General features: G+C 39.4%; 1 protein-coding gene across 1 annotated transcript in view; it reads right to left on the bottom strand.

The window, feature by feature from the left end:
• Positions 1-25,941, bottom strand: part of LMBRD1 (LMBR1 domain containing 1) — a 118,463-nt gene that overhangs the window by 57,229 nt on the left and 35,293 nt on the right. The window contains exons 4-7 of the mRNA XM_032651454.1: positions 20,151-20,248; positions 18,051-18,118; positions 8,059-8,147; positions 5,573-5,646 (exon numbers count right to left, since the gene is read on the bottom strand). Coding sequence (XP_032507345.1) covers positions 5,573-5,646; positions 8,059-8,147; positions 18,051-18,118; positions 20,151-20,248 — 329 coding nt within the window. The remainder of the gene's footprint in view (positions 1-5,572; positions 5,647-8,058; positions 8,148-18,050; positions 18,119-20,150; positions 20,249-25,941) is intronic.

The following is a 25,941-nucleotide window of genomic DNA, read 5'->3' as shown; positions in this document are numbered from 1 at the left end:
TCTATTGCTTACTACTGCCCTCTAGTGAATTACCAGAAAATCAACAAGGCTAAAGAGATCATATCATTTAAAATGCTTCCAGGTCAGCCATAATTGCTTCCAATTTTATTTGTTTCAACTTCCAAGAATAAATCACCACCTGTATTTTAAAAGCCAAATGTTTTGAAAGAATATATACAAACTACAAACATTTCTAATACCTTCTTGCCCCTATAAGAACAGCACTTTTCCCTGCACCTCTCTCTTCTGTGAAGGATGAGTTTCCAACCTATCAGCCTTGGATTAGAAAGGTCAGCGCCAAGCACTGCCTGTAAACTGAATATATGTCCTGCATATACTTATAACACCTATTATTCAAGGACACGGATGCTGTCATGACTAAGGAAACAACTCAATGTGTATTCAATGAAGATTTCCCTTTTAAATATTCATTGATTCTAAAATATACATGTATTTTTTCACATTTATCATCAGTGAAATTTGGATGCATCTCACAAACACTGGCTAGGCAGAAGTCATGACGTAGTTGTCATTACCTGCACATTCACAAATTTGGTCATAGCTGGTTACATTATAGTTACTTCTCCAGTGGAGTTACCTGCATTCTTGGTACAACTCTTGAGTTTAACTGCCACTTACCATGTCTTATAAGATAGTGCTGCGATTTGACATCGAAGCAAAAAGTTAATGTGTAAGGAAAGACAGAACAAAGGAGCAAGCAGTGAAGCAAAAATTAACTGGAACAATGAGCATGATTCTATATTTTCTTGCAAAGCAATAATCAAAGGCTTTATAAGCTTAAGAAAGGAAGATGACCAAAGTAGAAGATATTTTGTACTTTGCTACTTAGGTAGCAAAAGAAGAAACAACAACAAAAACAGCTTAAACAGGTGTGCTAGCAGCTTCAAAGAACATCCCAGAGACAAGAATGGAGCACCCAAGAAAAGCTGTTAGCATCAACTCTCTTGATAGCCTAAAACAACCCTGTGGAGTGAAACATGGACATGAACAGCCAATTCAAAAAAGTGATTCAGAAGACTCACATTCCAAATGCGAGGTTTTAGAAATACCTTTACAACTTATTTCACTTATATTTTCCTTATCTTGCATGCAGAAGATTGATATGACTTTTTTTTTTACGTAGGTAAGGCTAAAACACTTCTCTCATTAATATAAAACAAAAACTATAAATGATTAGAGAGCATGGGCAGGGCCTTTTCCTTACAGTGGTACATAAGGTGCATCTTACAAATCAGGTCACAGACTCAACGAAGCATACTATCACATAGAAGGCTGAGAAATTTAATTTTTAAAGTGGAGTTCTGTCTTCAAAGATTATTGAGAACCACTGCTCTATTTATTTCTATTTTCAAATCCTTAATTTAGCACTCTAGTTTTCTTTAATACATTAGTCTACATTTATAGTAAATATATTTATTAGCATAAATATATATATAATTCATAAACTCCTGGAAGACATGTTCAATTTTTTTTACTGATAAGTGTACATAATAAGAAGTTCAGTAGTCGCTGTCTTTATAGGCACTTCAGTGGTCCATATGATACATTTTGTATGAAAATAGCACTATTCAACATTTCCCCACTTGGTGGCACCAAAAAATTAAAATATCTGCATAAATATTTGTGTCTAGAGGTTTTTTTGTTTGTTTTTAATTTAAAAAGTAGCAGATTCCCTTTCAATTAAGCTGAAAACAACAGGCAAGATAACATGTCATTTGACATTCTTCTCCGAAAATTAAGTGCCCAATTATTTGGCTATTCCTTGAGATGTGGTACAGTGGATATAATCTTGGTAAAATTTAAATTATCAACTAGTTTCTAAACTAAACAACAACGCATACCTAAGAAATTCACATTCAACTGACACATACATTACAAAAACTTCTGTAGTCTCAATACTGATAGCTACAGATTCAATAACAGACATAATCTTACCTTTAGTAATTAATTCCTTGTACTCAGGGTCAAAGTTCTCTAAGCATTAACTTCCCACTTTCGGTACATATTAAAACTAAACCTCTTCTATTCCCCATGCATATCTATTACACCCTCAATTCACGTTCTGCTCCAGTTCTTGAGTTTTCCCTAACTACTTCGGAGAAAACTTTGCTTTCACAAGCAAATATGATAATTAGTACCATTAGCCACCTACCAATAATAAAACCACTTATCAATAAACAGTTGATTTTCAACTAGTTTTTTTTGTTTTGTTTTGTTTGTTTGTTTTTTGCGGTACGCGGGCCTCTCACTGTTGTGGCCTCTCCCGTTGCGGAGCACAGGCTCCAGACGCGCAGGCTCAGTGGCCATGGCTCACGGGCCCAGCCGCTCCGCGGCATGTGGGATCTTCCCGGACCGGGGCACAAACCCGCGTCCCCGGCATCGGCGGGCGGACTCTCAACCACTGCGCCACCAGGGAAGCCCTCAATTAGTTTTTAATAAAGTCTGAATAAGTATTATTGGCCCATTTTTCAGATGGGGAAGCTAGGACTCAGAAATTACATTTTACATGAAGACTCACACTCATGGCTAGTCTTCAGCTATGCATACCACGCTCCCCCTTAACCAGGGTCTTCTCTATCCCACCTAGGTAGTAAACCTGGCGAGACTGTGGTTTGGTAGCAAACCATTCTTCCACCCAGTTCTGAGCACATTCTGCAGTGCTATTTAAATGATGTTTATCTGTCTATCCACACACCCAAGAGTAACTCTTTGACTTACTCACCTTTTCATAATCCACATTCTCACTGACCATGACACAACTGCTGTTAACACCTGGTTTACTTTCACTGTGAGAGGAAAGCGGTGGAATCCGTAGCTTGAACCACATGAAACTGAATATTCAACAGTTTGAGCTCCTAGTGATTACTGATTGAGTGGCCAACAGATTCCAAGACTTGATGAATTGTTTAATTAAGTCCTCACAACCTTATTAAATATTACTCCCACTTTAGATGGGAAAGTAGTTCAAGAGACCCATGGACTTAAAAGGGACCCACATTTAAGCCTCTCCCCCAAGGATCATGACGGTACTGCTTATGCTACTTAAAGAAAACACACACGGTAACTCCTAGGTAGGTAACCCCTAGGCAGTCTCACCTGGTGCCTATAACACTGGACCCTCCCCGTTGGGCTCAGGCCTTTGGTGACCCCTCCTACCTACTCAGCAGCGTGTTTTTCTGGTTCCCACCATCAGGTCCTCTGATTGTTTTATCAATGGCCTTCAGCCCAGCCCTCTGCATTCCAGAAAAAGTAAAGCTCTTCTATGGCTATCTTAACTAAGTCAGTATGATTATTATATTTGGTTTCATTGCATAAATGATAATTTTCACAGTTTCCATTTGAATATAAACTATATTAGCTTGAAATATTTATCTTTACAATATCGTTCCTACAGGGAAGCTCTCTTTCAAAGAGTTTTAATAATTTCACCCATTTTCCCCACTCCCACTCATCAGCCCCAGAGCTTACTGAATTCAGACCCACCGGAGTAATACTGTTAAAATGTTAGTCAGATCCTATTACTTTCCATTTAGAACCTTCCAGTAGCTTCTAACCTCAGTCGGAATGAAATCCAAAACCCTAACCACGGTCCACAAGGCGCTATAAAACATGCCCTCATCCACACTCGCCACCCTCCCCAGTCTCCTGAGCTCCCACACGCCAGCTCTGCCTCCTGCTAACTGTCTGAGCACAGCACAGGGTGCTCACCCCAGGACTTCTGCACTCACCTCCCCTCGTGGCTGGCTGTCCTTCCACCTCACTCAGGTCTCTGCTCAAAGGTCAGAGGAGCTACTCCTGACCTGTCACTACCGCCCGTGCCCTACACTGTGCCGTGTGAGCATGTTCACAGCGCCCACCACTCGGCCGTCCGAAGACAATGCTCCACGGGCCTCTCATTTCTGCGCATCTTGCAAGCCAGGCACTAACTGCCCTTCTCTCTCCTGTGCTGTCTTTCCAAGAACGCTTGTGCAGCAAACAGCCTGGGAAGACCAAGACAGCGTTCCCCTGGAGCGAGAGCAGGCACGTTTCCTGTCCGTTAATGAAGACTCGGCCTCCCTGCACTCAACGGTCCTCAGCTTTGTGACAGTCTCGATCGGCGCTCTTCACGTCGCCCCACGGGAGTCGGGACTCAGGAGACGGGCGCAAGACAACGCGCTCCCGTGGCTGCTGCCATTGCTGCGCAGCAGAAAGTTCTTCTCTGACCAGAAGCCTTGCGCCTCTGACCAACATCCAGGGCACTGCAGCAGACTACAAGCTACAAGCAGGGTAAAATCGCAGACCCCTCGTGGTTCCTGAGGATGACCTTACATGTTGGTTTCCTCTTTTTCTGTTCATTTCTCCCGACTCATCTTTCACTGAGTGTTACATCCTCATCTCCCTATACTTCTCGAAACACTTTTACAAAAAGGGTCGTTTGACCTTCAAAAATCCCTAAGAGGCATTTTCTTATTCCCATCTAATGGGGAAAACACTGACCCACGAAGGGTAGAAGACAAACCCAAGATCAGCATACGTATCAGTCACAGAATAGCAATTAGAGTCCAGGTCTAACTCCTCATGTGTTATTAGCCTGTGAATGTTTCCTAAAAGACAAGTCACAGGTAGTATATATATTCTCTGAGACGGGAAGATAGTTACCCACTGATGTATTCCTTGTGTAGTAATACATGAAAAAAGCAAAAATGGCAATGAATAATAAAACTGAATACTCAGTCACCTGAAAGACACTAAAATGCATGATTTTAGACTTCTTTTATTGTACATTATGACACGTGAGTGATTATACAACAAAACCAGATTCTGCTATCACACGAATAGCCCGTTTCTTTTATGTCTAAAGGGAGACACTGGAACAATACCCAAAATGTTTTCTTTATGACCAGCATTTTTCATCTTTGCATCAATCAAGAATGCCCTAAACATAAACTCCATTAATCTGAAAAAGGTTCCATATAATTTAAAGCTTCCTGCACAACTCTCTTTTGGGAGGCAAGTAAGAAGCATTTTTACTGGCTTTTCCTCTATAATTTGAGCAAAAAACTCAAAAAGCACTCTGCACACAAGTTTGTCAGGCTATTATAAGTCATATCGTACCATTCCCAGAGAGACCGGAAAAAAAAAAAAAAATCAAAGTCTCTGAAAGTATAAGATTAGGTTCTTTATACTAGAGAAATATCAAGTGATGTAAAATATCTGATTTTAAAAGCCCTATATCCCCATATAGGATAAATCTACTGAATCCATAACAGGTACTGATCTATGGTTCAGAGTTCTAATATGCTTATAAATCGCTAAATCTATTACTGCCTAGTATATAACCACTTCAAGGTTCACAAGTTATAAAGTCTGTTTCTGAATGTTAAACTTCACAAATACAGATAAAATGATTATGACCAAGTAGTTAAAAATCTACCCTCCTCTCAAGAAAAATGAAGAAAGTACTAGATATTAAAGAGGAAAACAGAGCTAAACTGAACATACCAATAAGGTAACAAAACTGCATCATAAAGTGGTTCTTTAATTTTAACTCAATTATTACCATTATACTTACTGTGTAGATTATAGCTGCCAACATTCCAACCAGGGTCAGAGAACTAATGGAAAATGACAAGGCAGCTAAACCATCTGCAAAAGAGGAAAAACACTGTTAAAAATGTACAGCTATTCAAATGTTTATATTCAATGAATCAACAGAAATATAAAAATTGGGTTTCTTACACATTCCAAAGGAATAAACCCAATATGCATTACCCCATTCTTGAAGCGCTAACTCCAAGTGGAAAGGAGTTTTTAAATAGCTCTTCATAAATGGATTTGTTAAAGATCTTTCAGACTAAGACTTTCTTTCTTTCACCTCTTAAAATGAAAGAGGGAAACTACTGCCTAATTATTGAGCCTAAAAAGAAATCAGCAAAATACTAGATGCTCAAAAGTTGGCCAAAAAAATGCCCTGGCCTTTCTCAAAGGCAGCCCTCGAGAAATAACATGATAGGAATGCCACTGACCTTGGCTCTATCTTCCCTCTCCACTCAAACTCCTAGTTCCTCTGTTCTTAAATTTCAAGTAAGTTTTTAAAACTTAGCCTAGAACTAAAATCGTAAAGAGTTTACTTCCCTCTTTAACTTGAAAGGAGCTAGCATGCTCCCTTAGTGAGGGGGGGAGAAGCAAACAAACAGAAAATAAATTCAAACATAATACCAAAACAGGAATACTATGCTAACAAGTTAGATTTAGGAAACGTTTTAAAGGAAGGCCAATGAGTGAGTAGTGAGAGTGACACTTTCAAATAAACATACCAGATAATACAAGGAAATATGCAAATTTGAATATTCTTAAATTGGAGTAATACTAATTGTTCTAGTTTTAATACAGGTTCTATTGGACCTGTATTGATCTAGTTTAAACGCAGGTACTGTGGAACCAAATATAATTTTTTAATTAATTTAATATATCAATACTAAATAATAATAGAATGACCCATCCTATTAAAACTCACGTCTCAGTTTTAAAATATAACACTTAGAGACAGCATATTATTAACAAGTTCAGAAACTATTCAAGACAAACTAAATAACTGTCATACATTTTATTAAATCAAAGACCATTGGTGCTGTTACTTTCTTGATCTTACTAGAAGTATCAACAAAGTATTCATACAACTAGGAGAGGTCTGGCATTTGGCTGATAGCCATTTTAAGGTACCTCCACTTACAAAATACATCACAAAATCAGAGATATGAAAATGTATAAAAATATGCATCTTAGAATTGATAAAGTAGAGTGTTCTGCTAAGATATCTGGCTAATCTAAAAGTTGATATTACTAAAAGTGATAAGCAAAATGTACTCTAAAATATGGTGTTTAAGATGGGAGGTTTTTTAAATGTTAAGACTAAGGAGATTACAGCAAATACAGTAATGCTACCTATTATAATCATTGATTCAAGTTATGCTAACACTCAAAGACTAGCAAAACTTATAGGATAATGTTTAGGGCAGAAGAGTAGCTACTAAAGAGACCTGAAGGAGTTTACTGCAGGAAAAGAAGCAATTTATTTCTCAGCAACAGGCTCAGGTACATAAATCCTGACATGCAGTATCAGTATATGCCAGACCCGCTATCCGTATTCTTGCTAGTATCAGCAAGGTATTAATGGACCACAATTTACAAGATGAAATCTTAAGTGGAAAGCAAGAAAATTAAGAAGTTGTACAGCAAAGACTCCAAGACCTAATTTAACCATCATTTAATGTTGTATCTGGGTAAAGAGAAAGTGCTGATCAAAGAACGTAGAGTACCTAATAAAAAGAATAAATACAAAAGCAATACGAATTTTCAGCATAATGTTTATAAAATAAGTTCTCGAGCTTTCTTTGAAAATAGTTCAAAGGCACATGAAATTCTCAGTAATAAAATACACACTCTTATTTGATATCAGTTTCTAACACCAACTATATTTTTCAATGATTAAGCAACTTTCTTAAGCTAACTTCCTAAACCTGCTTTTTTGTTACTCTCTAAAAACCAAGGTCATGTTGATTAAGAGAAGGAAAACTTAGACCTTTTGGTGATGTAAATTTATAATAAGCTATTATTTCATCCACATAAAACCTCTGTAATTTATATTCCACAAAAAGATTACTTAATCACGATCAAATAGCAATATAGGGTTCTCTCAGTTAAAAATTAAAAACACCAGTATATCTAGCACATTTCTTTAACATATTATTCTATATTATCCTAAGTGAATTAAAGACCACATAGAAATTATAAGACCTTTACCGCTAAAATACTTTGAAGATTACATTGTCTTTTCAACATGGTAATTTTATGAAGAAGTCAAGCGACTTCTAGCTAGATGGCTAGAAGTCTCAGCAACACAAAGTTCCTAATTTGTCTAACATCCTTTTAACCACAGGTTAAAAGAATTATGAAGTTAAATTTTTAACAGTGTAAAAATAGACTACTTATGAAAAAAGTTGCAAGGGTCATGAAATATGAATTATTATGGATTTTATTTTTTAAAAGAATACTTACGACTACTTCCAAGTTCTTCAAACAGGAACTTCACCTTTTCCCACTCTGTAGAATTTTTGTTATCGGGAAGATTCAATGGAACAAAAGCACTATGAAGGAGAAAATAACAGTTTAATGGTTTTAAGGACAAAAGGTCAAATAAAATGACCTGAAACTCAATTTTTAGTAAGTTTTTAAACCAAGATCAACTTTCCCCCCAAGAGAATTAGCAAATCAAATCTGCACCAAGTACAGAGAGGTGTTGAGAAGTTGCTTATCTATGTGTTATATCACAAATTTGTTTTAATGGCTTAATTACTGTATTCAGCATAATTAGTTTCCTTTGTAATCCTGCTTATTTTATTTTTTGCATTTAGAACTATTTTGAGAAGGAGCCATAGGCTCAAGATGGTCAAAAAGGTCCACAGCACAAAACAGGTTAAGAATTCCTTTGTTAAATCAGGAGAACAGAATGTAAATATTAGGTAATGATTTCTGTATATTTATATGCATAAAAAAGAACAGAAAGGAAATACACCAGAATTAGCAGTAAATATCTCACTGTAGAATCAGGGGTGCTTTTTACTTTCTTCTTAGTATTTTTCTGTATCCTTCAAGATTCTACCTAATATACATAATGAAAGTAAGTAGTTTCTATTTATTTTTCAATCGACAGCTGAGAGACAGACCGACAGAAAGGCGCTTTATTATCTAGCTCAGAAGCAAGAAGAGACTAAAGTAGAGGGCTCAGTATCCCTTAGATTGTATATATGGAGAATCAAACAGGAATGTAAGAAGTAACTCTAATACTACCTCCTTTCCAACCTAATTTTAATTGTAAGCAAAGCAGTAACATCTATCCTTTTTTGTGACGAAGAAATACTGCATGAGTTCACCAATAAATTTAAGTACCTGCCCTGATAATGTAAGCAAGTAAAACAAAGTAATTATTCTAATTTTAAAAAATTTCAAAAACCTTTACTCCTTGGTACTACCGATACTTTTTATTCTTATAAAAAGATGAATCATCAAACATGTCATGAGGTTATTTAAATTTCTAACTATTTGCACTGACATCAGTTTACTACACTCTTCTCAATCTTGGAGATTTACTTCTCACTACTTTTAGAAAGAAAAGTGATTACTCACAGGGATAGAGCAATAAATGTAAAGAGCTCATTATTTGCTGCCCTGGTTATAAAATCAAAAACAATTAAATAAAAGCAGAGGGTAGAATCAAAAAACAAACTCTTGCATGTTATACTTCTACAATGATATTAACTTATATATCAGCATTTAAACAAAAATATAAATCAAGCAAGAAAAAACTACCTATGTAATATGCCTCTATTTTATTTGAACAGTTTTTTCCAGAGACACATATATATATATATATATTTTTTTTTTTTTTTGAACTTGTTAGTTGGAATAACCACTTCTGTGAATATGGGGGAAAACTTCTATGTTGTATAAAATATCACCTAAAGTCTATTAAAATAGAAATACATGTCACAAATACCTAAAAACAGCATTCCTACTTAGAACATTCAGTATCTATGTCAGTTTTAGGTAATCACACGTTCTGTCCAGTGGTAGAAGAAAAGCAATTAGCTCTCTCCATCTTGACACTTTCATGTTCTAGCGGCTGAGCAGGGCTCCTGAGCAGTTCAAATATTTAATGAAGAATAACACAAGAGGAAACTTGACATGACCAAAAAATTAAAAATAAGAATAATAATAATAAAAGGTTAAATGGCCCAAACGACGGTCAGAACGACGTCAGGAAAATACTTATTCTGAAGCAATCCAGCAGAGCGCTAACATCTCAGCACTACTATTTTAGGTACAACTAGAGGGAGTAGCAAAAGCACAAACCCAGAGCAGGCTCCTCAGCCACCTGGCCACCAGTGCTGTGTAATCCAAGAAACAGACATAAAGTATCTTCTCATAAGCTAAGAGTAACATCCAGAAGCAGAATTCAAACGAGTCACAACTAAATATGTCTATATGTCCTGGGCAATAATACTCAAAACATTTAACAACCAATATGGCAAAGGCACTAACCAATCAACGGACGCTGGCCTTGGTCCTGAAGACCCTGCTAAACCGGCTTTACCCTTTGACTGGGCTGAGGGTGAGGTAAGAGGCTCAGGAAGGTGGAGCATTTCAACTTTTAACAACCAGAAGGGCCCAAGCAGTGTTCACGGCCAAATACCAGCCCCGCAGACTAAGACCTGCTGGGAGCACCTCCTAACAGATGCAGAGGCCGCTTCAGCCAGACGAGCCTGGACCACAGCCAGAGTCATTTTGAAGGGGAGGCAGCACTTGTAAGATTCTCAGGCCTTTACCAAATGGTGACGGTCCTCAAGTAACCGAGAGTGTAATGGGATTTGTGTGGTAGAAAGGTACAGATACTTTCTTCATCTCAGTCCCTCTCAAAAAACTGGATACAGAGAACCTCAGCTTTCAACGACACACAATGCTAGACCAAGATAAGAACCAGAATCTCATGAGATTATAAGTTTCCCTTAGGCTCTTAACAATAGTAAAACTGCTTAGAAAAAATATTTTACATCCCATCTGACTGAGTGAATTAGCTTAATACAGATTATCTCTTCAGGAAGAGACAAAGGAAAGGCTAACAAATTTCGGTGGATATGGAACTGAAATTAATTCAGCAGAACTGAAAATAAGATTTTCACCTCCTACACTCAAAATGCCAAGTCCTATTTATCTTCCAAATAGCCTGTTTCTTCCCCTCTGCTCTCCGTAACTACTCTGGTTCAGGCCCTCACCTCTCACCTGAACTATGACAGTGGTCACTAAGTGGCCTTCCCAGCTACCATTTATATTTCACTCCCTGACCAACTCCCAAATGCCCCTTTTGACGCGTCCTTCAGTGTTAGAACCAATTCACACATATTTGCTTTCCCGCGTTCACACACCAACCACATACACACCTGCCCTGCCTTTCAGTTGCTCAGCAGGATAAAACGCAACGTCTTGAACACTGTAAGTAAGACCCAGAGTCCACCTATGTGGCTAAGGTCATGGTCTGTCACTTGCCACCGGACACCTGAAATGTCACATCTTACTTTTTTTTTTTTGTACAGAGGGAGGGAAGATTTAAATTTACATTGTACTTTTTATATCATTCTTTAACTATTCCATGCTAACTTCAGTCTCTCAGTTACCATATGTTACAGACCCAACTGTGTCCCCTTCCCCCAAAACTGCTATGTTGAAGCGCTAACCCCCAATGGGAACGGGAACGGTACTTGGATACAGGGCCTTTCGTAAGGTAATTAAGGTTAAATAAGGCCCTAAGGGTGAGGCTCTGATCCGATAGGATTGGTGTCCTTGTAAGAAGAGGAAGAGACACCAGGGCTCTCTCTCCCTGCTGCCAGCAGAGAGGAAAGGCCATGTGAGGACACGGTGAGAAGGTGGCCATCCACAAGCCAAGGAGAGAGCTCCCACCAGAAACCAAACTCACTGACACCTTGATTGTAGACTTCTAGCCTCCAGAACTATGAGAAAACTAGTGTCCACTGTTTAAGCTAGCCAGCCTGTGGTATTTTGTTAAGGTAGCCAAGTAGACTAATACAGATTTTGGTACCATGAAGCGGGTTGTTACTTTGTAACAAATACGTAAAAAATGTGCATGTGACTTTGGTACTCAGTGATAGGGAGAGACCTAAAGAGTTTTGAGGTTGCACGCCAGAAAAAGCCTAAGCGGCCTTGAAGGGGCTATTGATAAAAATGTGAATGTTAAAGGCAATTCTGTTGAGGACTCAGAAAGAAAAGAGGAGCGCTACAGAGAACCCGTCTATCATCTTGGAGAAGACATACATCACCACGAATAGAATGCTGGTAGAAATATGGACACTAAAGGTCATTCTGGGGAGCTCTCAGCTGGAAATGAGGAGCATGTTAATGGAAACTGAAAGAAAGGAGATCCTTATTAGAAAGCGACTGAGAGCTTGGTTGAATTGTTTTGTAGTGTTTTGTGGAAGGCAGAACCTGTAAGAGATAAAATGGGATATTTAGCTGAGGAGAATTCTAAGCAAAGTGCTGGAAGAAGCTGATTGGTTTCTCCTTACCATTTATAGTAAAGAGAGACAGCAGAGAGGTAGGTTAAGCAAAAAGGAAGCAGCCTATATCCATATTGCAAAAAATGAGAAAGGATGCTCTAAGAGTGTGGCTGAACAACCATTTGACAAGGAGATTAGTGTAGGTGGAAACCATGGATTTAATCAGCTATCTCAGCAGAAGACAGGAAGAGAGACAGGGTGACACTAGCAGAGACACGGCCAACTTGAACTAAGGGAACAGAGATGAGACAAAATAAAGGAAGGCAATGAGACTTTGGGGATTCTACAGTACAGGGTGATAGTTATTTAGCTGAGAACATGCTTTATCTTTCAAGAAAACCCAAGAATGACCCCAAAGGCAATTCAGTTATCACCAGGGCTGCCACTTCTACTGCCCCAAGGGGGCAAGGCTGTTTCCTCCTCAACTTCAGAGGACAGGGTACCCCCCGCCCTCCACTCAGCTTTAGCTGCCAGGGAGCTGCTGCAGAGTCAAGGGGGCAGGACCCACACCCAGAATCAAGGGGGCGGGCGGGGCCGCTGCCCAGGGCCATGGCAGTGACCTGCCCCTCGGGGGCCTGCAGGGCAGAGCATCCATCCAAGATGCTTAGTCTTGAGCCTTAAGGTCTGAGGGAATTTGCCTTGTTAGGTTTTGAACCTGCTTGGCTCCCATCACTTTTTCTTTCCGATTTCTCCCTTTTAGAATGGAAATGCCTATCCTATGCCTGTCCCACCTTGTATCTTGGAAGCACATAACTTGTCCAGTTGCACAGGTTCACCGCTGGGGAAGAATTCTGACTCAGGAGGAATCAGTCTCACCCATACCTGACCTAGATGTAGTTTAGATGAGACTTAGGACTCCGACTAGATGCTGGGTTAAGACTTTGGAGGCTTGTTGGGATGAAGTAAATGCATTTTTTCTGTGAGAAAAACATGAATTCTGGGGGGCCAGAGAACAGAGTGCAGACTGAACTTGCCCTCACAAAATTAATGCTGAAGCCCGAACCCCCAACGGGATGGTATTTGGATACAGGGCCTTCAGGGAGGTAATTAAAGTTGAATGAGGTCATAACGGTGGAACCCTAGCCCAACGGGATTGGTGACCCTACAAGAAGAAGAGGAGACCCTGGAGATACTCTCTCCTCCTTGAAGCACAGAGGAAAGACCAGGTAAGGACACAGTGAGAATGACACCGTCCCTGAGCCAGGAGGAGAGTCCTCACCAGAAACCAAACTTGCCCACACCCTAATCAGGACTTCAAGCCTCCACAACTGTGAGAAGAAAAACACCTGCTGTTCACAGCAGTGTGAGCAGACTAATACAGGTGACCCTTGAACAATACGGGGGTTAGTGGCACCAACCCTCCACGCAGTCAAAACTCTGAGCATCAACTTATACTCGGCCCCCCAGACATGGTCCCACCACGTCCACAGTTCCTCAGCACCCACACACTCCACCAATCATGTCGTACTGTAGTGTTCACTACTGAAAAACACCCACGTATAAGTGGACCTGCACAGTTCAAACCCATGTTGTTCAGGGGTGAAGCATACATTACACCTGCTGTTCATCTTTATTCTAGTGTGCTGACCAACTTCCACTCCATCAAATTTTGATTCCAAGGTTACTTCCTCTTATGTCTTACCTGATTCTGCAAGGCAGAACCTGCTACTCCACCATCAACACCTGGCGTCTATCTCTTATTAGAGCCCTTAAATATTGTAACTCAGGTTATCTATTTGCATCTCTCCCCATGTGAACCTTGAGGACAAACATCACGACCCTCCAACCTTATTCCCAAGACTACCCAACCCACAGGAGTTCCAAGTGTTAGCTGCGTGAATTAGTTAAACCTAGACCACGTTTTTGCCATAAAATTATCTGTTTTATCAGAAAAAAATACATCACTTAACAAAAACTAGAAGTGTGTCACCTTCAAGAAAGTTTCAGGAAATGCAGTCAATCAGTTAACCTAAACGCATCTCATTCAAATACTCACACACGGTAACCAAACACTACTTGTCTTTTAGTCGCAAACTTCTGGCTTGTGAAATAGAGGAGTCCACACACTCTCCCCTACGTCAGTGTCCTGGGCAGATGCCTTCACCTCAAATTCGGAGAAGAAAATAAAGGCAATCAGAGAGGAACTCCTTCATTTGCCCGCCAAACCTCTGCACCTACCTGGAACTCTTTCCATTCTTATCCCTCTCAGAACCACAGAGGAAACGTCCTTCCCCCCCCTGACCGGAGCCTCCCACTGCCTGAGCACTTTGGACGCCCTTCCTGCTCTCGTTACCCCCCAACAGCCAACACCATCAACTCCACCAAAACAGGGTCCCGGTACTAAGAAAGGCAGGAGGCGACACAGGGAGCACCGCACAGCAGTCATTTAGCTTACTGCCCACACTTGACACAGGATAAAGCTCATTTTCTTCATTGGATGTTGCTACTGGAAAAGAGCAGAGACTAAAACTTGAGTTTCCTAATGCCTGACCCGGCGGCTGACTCCAAATCTCCTCCTGAACATGCCCAAGACTCAGCCACGAACCAAGCTGAGCTTCTCATGTTCCCTCTCCCAACCGGCTCCTCCTTCAGATTTGCCTGTGATGATAACGTCACCCTTCCTGTGTAGTCAAGAATTTGGCCTTGCCCCAAAACGAGGTCTGACTTTTGCCCATGATTCTGGGATGTCATCTGTGTCATACCTGATGGGACTGTCTGTGTTTAGGACAGGGGATGGCCACACTCAACCTTAGGTGGTGGCCAGAAAGACCAACATGTGGTTTAGGGTGGGGCTTTGGGTCAGTGGCATCAGTGGGAGCTGATATAACCAGGCGGGCGATCAGTCACTCAGACACACCTGCATGAGAGGGTCTCAATAAAAACGCCAAGCACCAAGGCTCACGTGAGCCTCCCTGGCTGTCAATACAAGTATCCCTCCAGCTTTTTGAAAGTCCACTTTATACCACTTCACTTTTACTAAAGACCTACATTAGCACCTATTTTCACTAACCAAAAGAAATCCGAAGGATTGCCACTTTTACGAAAAAGGCCAAAAGCAAAGACAACGTCAGTGCCGGTTCTGGAGTGAGCTGCTCCAGACGCGGTGTGCAGTGCGCCCAGAGCAGAGAGCGCGGCCCCGCCAAGCTCCTTCCCGGGGACCACACTCAGCATCTCAGCATCGGCCACCACAGCTCTGACCTTTGTCTGTGGGCATCTGTGCTTTACCGGATTTATCTTGTGTGTCCGTGAGCCAGATGTGTCCTAAGGTAATTGCTTCTTCCCTTTACGCCTTCTCAGCTCAGGAAAGGTTTCAAAGGAACCGTCTACTTTTGGATGGCAGGGGAAACCTGTACTCCAAGCACGTTGTCATACATGGAAGCCAGAAGGGGAATGTGTCCCAAGGACAACACACGCTTCACATCTCGAATCTTCCCAGACTCTGTCCTATGCATGTCTTAAAAGGTTGATTTTAGTCTGTATTCTTTACCTGTAATAGATGGTAACCATGAATATAACTGCTTTTGGTGAGTTCTGTGAGTCCTTCCAGAGAATTATCAAAGCTGAGGGTGGCTTTAGGAACTCCCCAAAGCTTGCGGGTGGTTTCAAAAGTGAGAGAAGTGCCTCTCGGACTCTGCAGCTGGGCTAACTCCAGGTGCATCCTCCATCCCCTTCTCTCTCGTACCCCTCACCCCCAACCCCCGGTACCTGACCTACCAGAAGATCCTGCAGGCTCTCTCTCCAGAAGACAGGCAGGATCCAATCACTGCTGCTGCCATGCTGTCTTGCCTGGGTTACTGAGCAGACCTCATGTCTCCTGCCTTACCCGCCGCGAAGTCAACCCTCAAAACACCACCCAGAGATCTCTGCAAAATGTCGATCATGTCACTCCACGACCAGAGCCCCAGAACAGCTTCCCACTCCTCGAGAATCAAGGCCAGAGTCCCGGCAACGGCCCCTGATGCCCGCTCGGCTCGGCAGCTCTGGCCCCTCTACCGGCACCTTCAGCTACTCCCGCCTCCGCCCCTCCACTCCACCCACTCTGCTTTCCTCACTTTGTCTCGAACGTGCCAGACGCTCTCCTGCCTTGGGGCTTTCTAGCTGCTTTTGCTCTGACTGCAACGCTCTTCCCTCCACATGTGTTCACGGCTCCTGCACCTCCTTCAAGCGTCTTCTCGCCCCACCGTCTCAGCAGTGCCTCCCCCCAAAATGTCACGCCCCCAACACAGGATATTTCCTTCGTCCGCTCCCCTAACCCCTACTGAGCGCACGGCCCGTGAGAAGAAGGAATTGTCTTTTTTATTAATCGCTGTTTCCCCAGCGCCTTGTACAGTATCTGGGACACAGTAAGTATTTGGAAAAGAAGTGAATATTTTATTGTTCAAAATATCTGGTCAAACCATCACTTCTCGTTATTAGTGGATTCGCAAGGAGCTGTTTGCTTCACTTTTAATATACTGCTTCTAAATAAATAAATATCATTTAGACAATCAGTTAAAGCTTATTAAAATCATACAAAATGTAAACTCTCTAGGACTGAAGATGATTTTCCATGCAAAGAACCAACAAATTTCAGAAGAAACTTTAGGAACCCTTTTGTCTGGGAAAGATATTCTGGCTGTTATAAAGAGTTGTGGTTTTACTGGCGGTTCTCAGTCATGTCCTAAGTCAGGAGCTGGCCAACTACTGACTACCCGTGTTTGTAAAGTTTTACTGGCACTCAGTCACGTCCTTTGGTTTATGTATCGTCTGTGATTAGAGCTACAGGAAGAGAGTTGAGCAGTGCCACATGGACCCCTAACCTGAAATATTTACTATCTACCCTTTAAGAAAAGTTTGCTGATCTCTATTTAGATTTACAGATAAGGGAACTGAACACTGACAAAGCAAATTCACCTAACTATATCTGGCTTAATTTAAAAAGCCAAAAAAGACTTTAAAAAATATATTTAAGAGCTAAAATAAATAGCAAAACCACTAAAATGTGTCCTTTCAGCAAGTACACTTTTTCATGACATATCAAGGCAAGAAAGGGACCTAAAAATATACTTTGCCTATAGAACACGTGCATTCTAAGAACTCCTGGAACTACAAAAAGTTACTGACCAATTTTATTCCCACCACAAATTGTATTTGATAATTTTTTTATCCTTATTGAAAATTCTGAGACCAAATTACAAGCAGAAACTTTAAAAAACTTATTAGCACCTCATATATTTCCTAACATAAAAAACAAAATTATCAAGATCCATTTTAACAAAGATAAATGTCTTCCATTAACAGGGACAAATGTTTTCCAAAAAGAAAACTTTAAATGTATAAAAAATGTGCAAAATTTTATTGCCATTACTTTATAAAAACTTAAGGAAGAAGAATTAAGAACGAACTCATTGACAAAGTTTAACTCAAAGGTTTAAAGACTGATGCATCAAATCTGAAAAGATATCCAGACAAGGATTTTTCATCAAAGTGTTGTTTATAAAAATGGAAAAACTGCTAACATCATAAGAATCAAAGCAGTCATCACTAGAAGATCAAATAAATTGCTGTATCCTAAGAAGGAAATGCAATACAGACAAAATTGATGGATATACACTCACTATACTGAAGAGATGTCAACCAGTGGATTACCAAGAATCCCATAAAATATAATCACATTTGTGTAAAATTACAACATGGAAGGTTATGTGGGAGAAGGGGCTTTCCGCACATATTTGAGCACATAAAAAATGTCTAGACAGAACATTGTAGAAAAAAGGGTTAATTATGGTTACTGTTTGATGGTGATATAAAAGGTAGTTTGTTCTTTTTTTTTAGATTTTCTTAATCTTCTTTCCTAGACTTTTATGAATGAGTCCGTATTATTATTATTATTGTTAAAATAATGCTATTTCCATTTTCAGAAAAACAAAAATCAAGACTTACCCAACTAAAAGAAGTAGTGCACAAATCACAGCAAATCCGAAAGTATACTTGAATGCCGTTTTAATTTGCTAGATGTCAAGGGAGAAAAAATATTCCATTTAGTAAGACTTTTAAAATATAAAATATTCTCGGCTATAGTGTAACAGCACTTTCATATCCTATGCACATTTATATTCAACTGTGTAAAGCTCCCCTTGTTGAAAAATTAATCTTAAAACTTAAAGAAAAACAATGTATGTACCACATCTTAAGTATCTATCAAACTACACTAGATTTTTAAAATCTTTTCCATGGTTAGACCTTGTGAAAAGCAGAACACCTAAAGCATAATTAACTCTCCAGTGGGAGAATTAATAGTAATTAATTTACTTTAGTAAAATTACCACAATATTTAATAAAATATTTCTCAAAACAGGGAGCATTCATAATCCACAATGCCCCTACCCCAATTCACCAAAATGGGTTAAGTAATAATTATAATACATATTTAATTTATATATGTTTGTATGTATATATCATATATAAAACAAACATATACTTATGTATACTTATTATATAAGATCCCACATGCCACAAGCCATGGCCAAAAAATAATAAATAAACAAATAAATGTCACGAGAGGGATGATGGTATCATTAAAAAAAAAAAAAAGAAATTAACTTTATGCTTAAATGATGAATTCTTATTCACAAATACCTAAAGTAAAGGTAAGGAGGGTCAACCAAAAGGGATGGGGAAGATGTGCTTTAGAAGTGAAGAGAAGAGAAGAGAAAGCATTTATCTCATTCAGTTTTCAACAGTAAACTGGTGACCAGCCACTTTACCTTACATACCTTGGGTTTTCAAATGTAGAGTTACATAGTATCTGCAAACAATAATTCGACTTTCTTTATAAATATTTCAGCACAGTATTTTTTTTCTCTAACAAATTGCACTGATTACCACTCTGGGAATCATTTAAAATACTGTTGAAGTACTTTGCTCGTGATCTTAATGCAAATGCTTTAAGGTTTTAATAAACAGGGCTATGCATAATGCTCGCTTTTGAGTGGATATATTTGTGTATTTAAATACAAAAAAAAAACCCAAGGTATAAAACAAACTCCTACAACTCAATAAAAAGACAAAAGAAATTTATTCCTTTTCTGCTATTTTTCCCCTGAAATCAGAAATAAAGTGTTCGATTTTCGCAAATACCCTTCAACATACAATTTCGAGGACCTATTAAATTACTATTTACTAACAGATGTGCCGATTCTAAACCACCACTGCGATCTAGAGATAGGCCCAACTCAGTTATACTGCATTAATGTACTTTTAAGATGCTCCTGAATTCTATCTGCTAATGTTTTAGTGAAGATTTTTCTACCAAGACTTAAGTGACCTTGATCTGCAGTTTTGGGCGTGCACGTGTGCTCTACTAATCAGGTTCCTGTATCAGCGTTACCATGGACTGGTAAGACCAGTCTGCAAATGTCCCTCCTTTATGCCCTAGAACTGGGGTCAGCACACTACATCCTGTGGGCCACACGCAGCCCCCTCCTACTTCACATCACACTCGCTGAGTCCTGTCTCTGGCTACTTTCACACTATGACCACAGAGCTGAGTGGCTGAGATAGTCTGTACAGCCTACAAAGCCTAAGATATTTAAAACCTGACCTTTTACAGAAACAAGCCTGCTGACCCCTGCTCTAGAACTGCTCTAAAACAACAGTCACAAGTCCCATGTGGTTCCTGAGCACCTGCAATATGGCTGGCTGGAACTGGCATGTGCTGTAAGTGTAAAACGCACTCTAAATTTCAAAGACAGAGTGTGACAAAACGTAATGTCTCATTACTAACAAGTTTTTGACTATTTGAAATAATAATGCTTGCAACATATTACATTAAATACAATGTGTCATGAGAAATAATTTCAACTGCTCTTTCTACTTATTTTCATGTGGCTACTAGAAGATTTAAAATTTCACACGTGGATTATATTTTTTTTCTATTAGACAACACTGCTCTAGAATAAATTCAAAGTCACATCACTCTCTGAAAAAGAAGGAAATAATCTTTCCCCCATAAACTGAGATCTCTAAGTTAAAGCTACTCACAGTGCATTTACCAGTATCATCATCATCCTTTTCTTCATAGTAGAAGTAGACAAAAGGGATCCAGAAGAACACACAGAATAATATAACAGAATATAAGGCTGTGGAAAGAAATAAGCTGAGTTAAAATAAAACACATGAACTTAATAACTGTTTCATACATATATGTACACACACACATACACACACACACACTCTCCCCATCTGATCCCTAGAACCGTAACTCTATACGTATATGTGATATCCAAAATCAGCCTTTTCTGACCCCCATTCCAAGAAATCGACACCACTATTAACATAACAGATCATAATTGAAGTTAACTACGGGGCAATTTTTAGCAATAATCATGATGGTAATTGTGCCGATAAATTGTGGCAGCTAACATCTCAGGTCTCACTATGTACTCACCAGTGCTAAGAACTTTCTGTGAACCATCTCATTTAAATAAAAACTTTAACTTTTGTCTTCCTTCCACCTTAATACTGAGTACAGCTGACACATTTGCCAGTCACTCAAGTTAAAGAAACAACTACAATTGATACTAAATTTTTGACACAAATAATTTCCCTAATCTAAGTTTAAAATATGCAGTGTTATGAAACTGATCTTATAACAAATCAAGATAGAGAAAAAGTAAGAACAGTAAAACCAGATTCAAAGTTAACTAATATGAATTTCTATTTATCTGCTTTAAAATAACGTTAGATTTGAGATACTTTCAACCAGTAGTCAGTCAATCAAAATATTTCTTTTAATTCAATACAGAACTTAAAATATGAACGGCAAACGATACGGTATCTAAAATAAAAACAACTTTTTGAGACTTAACAAACCTACCTAAGAAACCTGGCCTTAAAACCTTCTGTGTATTTACATTTATTTGCATATACATAAGTTCATGGAAAATAGTGACAACATAATTATATAAAGCAATCACAGGATGACAATCATTATATTCCTTTATTTAAAAAAAAGTATTTGTTAGTAATGTATAATAAACCCCAAATTACTTACTCTCTTGGAAGGAATGACTGTATGAGTTACACTGTTTTTAAACATGATCTAAATACTTGCTAGCACCATCTATCTGGAGGCCACTTACGAAACAGCCCCCACTAGCTGCAACACAGTTAAAAAAAAAAAACTCAGAACAGGGCCCTAAATAACTGACAGGAAAATCAGAGTTAATTTATATTGACCAATCACAAAATGACTGTCAGCATACTGAATTTTGGCACTACAGATATTCAGTGAAATTTATGCAGTCTTTTAATATTATGAGAAACTAATAATGACAGTAAATCTTTAAGGGTAATGAATATTGGTGTTTCTACTACAAACCAGAGAGTAGTCAGTATTAACGTTTCTATTACAAATCTAAGAGCCGGTGGAAATAAACAAGTACTGAAAGAAGTAACCAAAATAAGTATTCTAAAAGCTTCAAAAAATTAAACATAAAGAGAAAGTACTATAAATCACCCTAAACACCATACCAATATTATGATTGAAATAATCAAATAATCTGTACAGAAGAGGAAAAACCCTAAATTAGGAGAACGGAGTATAGTGGGCTGACAACCACATGCCAAAAACTTTGATAAACTGACAGACGCAGTAAGGTTTGGCTTCAGCCTCAGTAAGTTATTTGTGTCTACTACTTGGTGGCCTAGGCCTTCATACAGCCAAAGAGCCTAATGACTATTTCATAAGCATTCCTGGTATTCCTGAACTTGTGTGATCAACGACCTTGTAAATGCCTAAGTTACCATGATACTCATTTAGCAGAACAAGGTATAAAATTAACTCCTATAAATAAAACACAAATAACCCACTTTTAAAAGTAGACAAAAGACAGATACTTCATCACAGAAGATATACAAAATGGCCAATAAGCACTTTTAACAGGTGCTCATCATCATTAGTCATCAGGAAGATGCAAATTAAACCTGTAATGAGATACTACAGACCCACTAGGATGGCTCAAATTAAACTGACAATACCAAGTGTTGCCAAGAATGCAGAACAACAGACATTCCCTTTGTTTGCTAGAGGGAGTGTAAAACAGCATAACACTGCAGAAAACCGTTCAGTAGTTTCTTACCAAGTTAAACATATACCTACCATATGACTGAACAATTCTATTCCCCCAGCAATGAAGTGCAGTGACATATGCAAAGCCCTTCTGACCAGAGAAGCCTGCCTGAGTTGCAGAGTCCAGGGCTCTTATTGGGGACTTAGAATATAGGCACATTTGCCTGAGTGACCAGCTATGATGACCACATACAGACCCCGAGAAGGAAAGCAAGTATTCACCATAAATCACGCACACAAACAAGCTAAACAAGTTGGACTGTGTGGTTCCATGCCGTATTCAGCTGTACAGAACCATTTAGCAATTAGTAACATTAGGGAACATCCAAGGGCCAGGTATTGGTCAAGTGTCAGCCACACAAGCAGGTCCTCCTAAAGATATGTGAGAATTAAACAATATCGGGTCTGATTCACAACAAGAAAGTTGACAGCAACATTACTAACAGTGATCAAAAACTGGAATCGATCCAAATGTCCACCAACAGGTGAACAGATACACTGAGTGGTACAGTCACACAAATGACTACTGTACAGCAATAAGAATAAACTATGAATGCATGTGATGAGGATGAACCTCAGACCTTAAACTGAATAACAGCAGGCACAGACACAAGAATACATCTTCTATGGTTGAACTTAAGGAAGTTTGAGAACTAGCAAAACCAAAAAAGTGGTTGGAGCAGCTCCTGACTATAAAGAGACACGAGGATGTACAGCAACCAAAAATCTCATATGTTGCTGGTAGGAAAATCCAGAAAAGACAATTTCTAGAAACCAACACCTGGAGGAAGGAAGTGGGGAAGACACAATTCTGAAGAGATGCCTAACATCCCCTCAGCCTGGCACTGCTCTAAGTCTCTGTTTCCCTGACACCACATTCTAAGCTACCTTCTTCTGCCTATCTGACTGTTCTTTCTCAGTGTCCTTCAAAAAGAGTTCTTCCTTTAGCCTGTAAATGTTAAACTGTAAAGAAGGAATTAAATTAACATTTCTATGTGTTTCGGATCAGTTCTAATGCCAAGTTGGACTTATATCAATATATCTGTAAATGGGGAAAAAAATGCTGCTACCACTATCATCAAACAGAGAAATTGCTTCGTTTAAAGCTCTACTTCAGCCTCACAGGCTTCCTCCCTGCAGAGCCTGGGAGCGACAGCCCTCCCCTCGCATCTGACTGGCCTCTGGGGTAAGGAGGTGCTACGCGAAAGGCAATCTGAGGCACAGAGAGGTACACTGCCTGGTCCAAGATCACAGAACTACCGTGTGGCTGACAGGGTCTCGGTGCTCCGGCTGGGTGTCAGGTCTGAGCCTCCGAGGTGGGACAGCTGAGTCCAGGATATTGGACCACTGGAGACCTCCCAGCCCCAAGTGATATCAATCGGCGAGAGCTCTCCCAGAGATCTCCATCTCAACGCTAAGACCCAGCTCCACTCAACGACCAGCAAGCTCCAGTACTGCACACCCCCTGCCAAACAGCTAGCAAGACAGGAACACAACGCCACCCATTAGCAGAGAGGCTGCCTAAAATCATATTAAGTTCACAGACACCCCAAAACACACCACCAGACACGGTCCTGCCCACCAGAAAGACAAGATCCAGCCTCATCCATCAGAACACAGGCACCAGTCCCCTCCACCAGGAAGCCTACACAACCCACTGAACCAACCTAAACCACTGGGGACACCAAAAACAGGAACTACGAACCTGCAGCCTGCGAAAAAGAGACCCCAAACACAGTAACTTAAGCAAAATGAGAACACAGAGAAACACACAGCAGACGAAGGAGCAAGGTAAAAACCCACCAGACCAAACGATGAAGAGGAAATTGGTAGCCTACCTGAGAAAAAATTCAGAGTAATGATAATAAAGATGATGCAGGGCTTCCCTGGTGGCCCAGTGGTTGAGAGTTCACCTGCCGATGCAGGGGACACGGGTTCATGCCCCGGTCCAGGAGGATCCCACATGCCGCAGAGCAGCTGGGCCCGTGAGCCATGGCAGCTGAGCCTGCGTGTCCAGAGCCTGTGCTCCGCAATGGGAGAGGCCACACCGCAAAAAAAAAAAAAAAAAAAAAAAAAAAAAGGATAATCCAAAATCTTGGAAAGAGAATGGAGAAAATACAAGAAACGTTGAACAAGGACCTAGAAAACCTAAAGAGCAAACAATGATGAGCAGCATAATAAATGAAATTTAAGATTCTCTACAAGGAAATCAATAGCAAAATAACTGAGGCAAAACAATGGACAAGTGACCTGGAAGAAAAAAATGGTGGAAATAACTACCGCAGAGGAGAATAAAGAAAAATGAATGAAAAGAATTTAGTAGAGTCTCAGAGACCTCTGGGACAACATTAAACGCACCAACACTTGAATTACAGGGGTCCCAGAAGAAGAAGAGGAAAAAAAAAAGGGACTGAGAAAATATTTGAAGAGATTATACTGGAAGACTTCCCTAATATGGGAAAGGAAACAGTCAATCAAGTTCAGGAAGCACACAGAGTCCCACACAGGATAAATCCAAGGAAAAACATGCCAAGACACATATTAATCAAACTATCAAGCATAAAATACAAAGAAAAAAATATTAAAAGCAGCAAGGGAAAAAAAACAAATAACATAACCCGTAAGTTTAACAGCTGATCTTTCAGCAGAAACTCTGCAGGCCAGAAGGACTAGCAGGACATATTTAAAGTGATGAAAGGGAAAAACTTCCAACCAAGATTACTCGACCCAGCAAGGATCTCATTCAGATTTGACAGAGAAATTAAAACATTTACAGACAAGCAAAAGCTAAGAGAATTCAGCACCACCAAACCAGCTTTACAACAAATGCTAAAGGAACTTCTCTAGACAAGAAACACAAGAGAAGGGAAAGACCTACAAAAACAAACCCAAAACAATTAAGAAAATGGTAATGGGAACGTACATATCGATAATTACCTTAAATTTAAGTGGATAAAATGATCCAACCAGAAGACACAGACTGGCTGAATGGATACAAAAACAAGACCCATATATATGCCGTCTACAAGAGACCCACTTCAGACCTAGGGACACACAGAGACTGAAAGTGAAGAGATAGAAAAAGATATTCCATGGAAATGGAAATCAAAAGAAAGCTGGAGTAGCAATTCTCATATCAGACAAAATAGACTTTAAAACAAAGACTATTACAAGAGACAAAAAAGGACACTACATAATGATCAAGGTATCAATCCAAGAAGAAGATATAACAATTGTAAATACTTATGAACCCAACATAGGAGCACCTCAATATATAAGGCAAATGCTAACAGCCATAAAAGGGGAAATCAACAGTAACACATTCATCGTAGGGGACTTTAACACCCCACTTTCACCAATGGACAGATCAACAAAAATGAAAATAAATAAGGAAACAAGCTTTAAATCACACATTAAACAAGATGGACCTAGTTGATATTTATAGGACATTCCATCCAAGAACAACAAAACACACTTTCTGCTCAAGTGCTCATGGAACATTTCTCCAGGATAGATCATATCATGGGTCACAAATCAAGCCTTGGAAAATTTAACAAAATTCAAATCATATCAAGTATCTTTTCTGACCACAACATTTTGAGACTAGATATCAATTATAGGAAATCTGTAAAAAATACAAACACATGGAGGCTAAACAATACTCTACTACATAACCAAGAGATCACTGAAGAAATCAAAGAG

The sequence above is a fragment of the Phocoena sinus genome, chromosome 12, assembly GCF_008692025.1.
Source record: "Phocoena sinus isolate mPhoSin1 chromosome 12, mPhoSin1.pri, whole genome shotgun sequence".
In the NCBI taxonomy this organism is placed as follows: domain Eukaryota; kingdom Metazoa; phylum Chordata; class Mammalia; order Artiodactyla; family Phocoenidae; genus Phocoena; species Phocoena sinus.
Note: the sequence above shows the minus strand (reverse complement) of the source record. Positions and strands in the feature narration are given on the sequence as shown.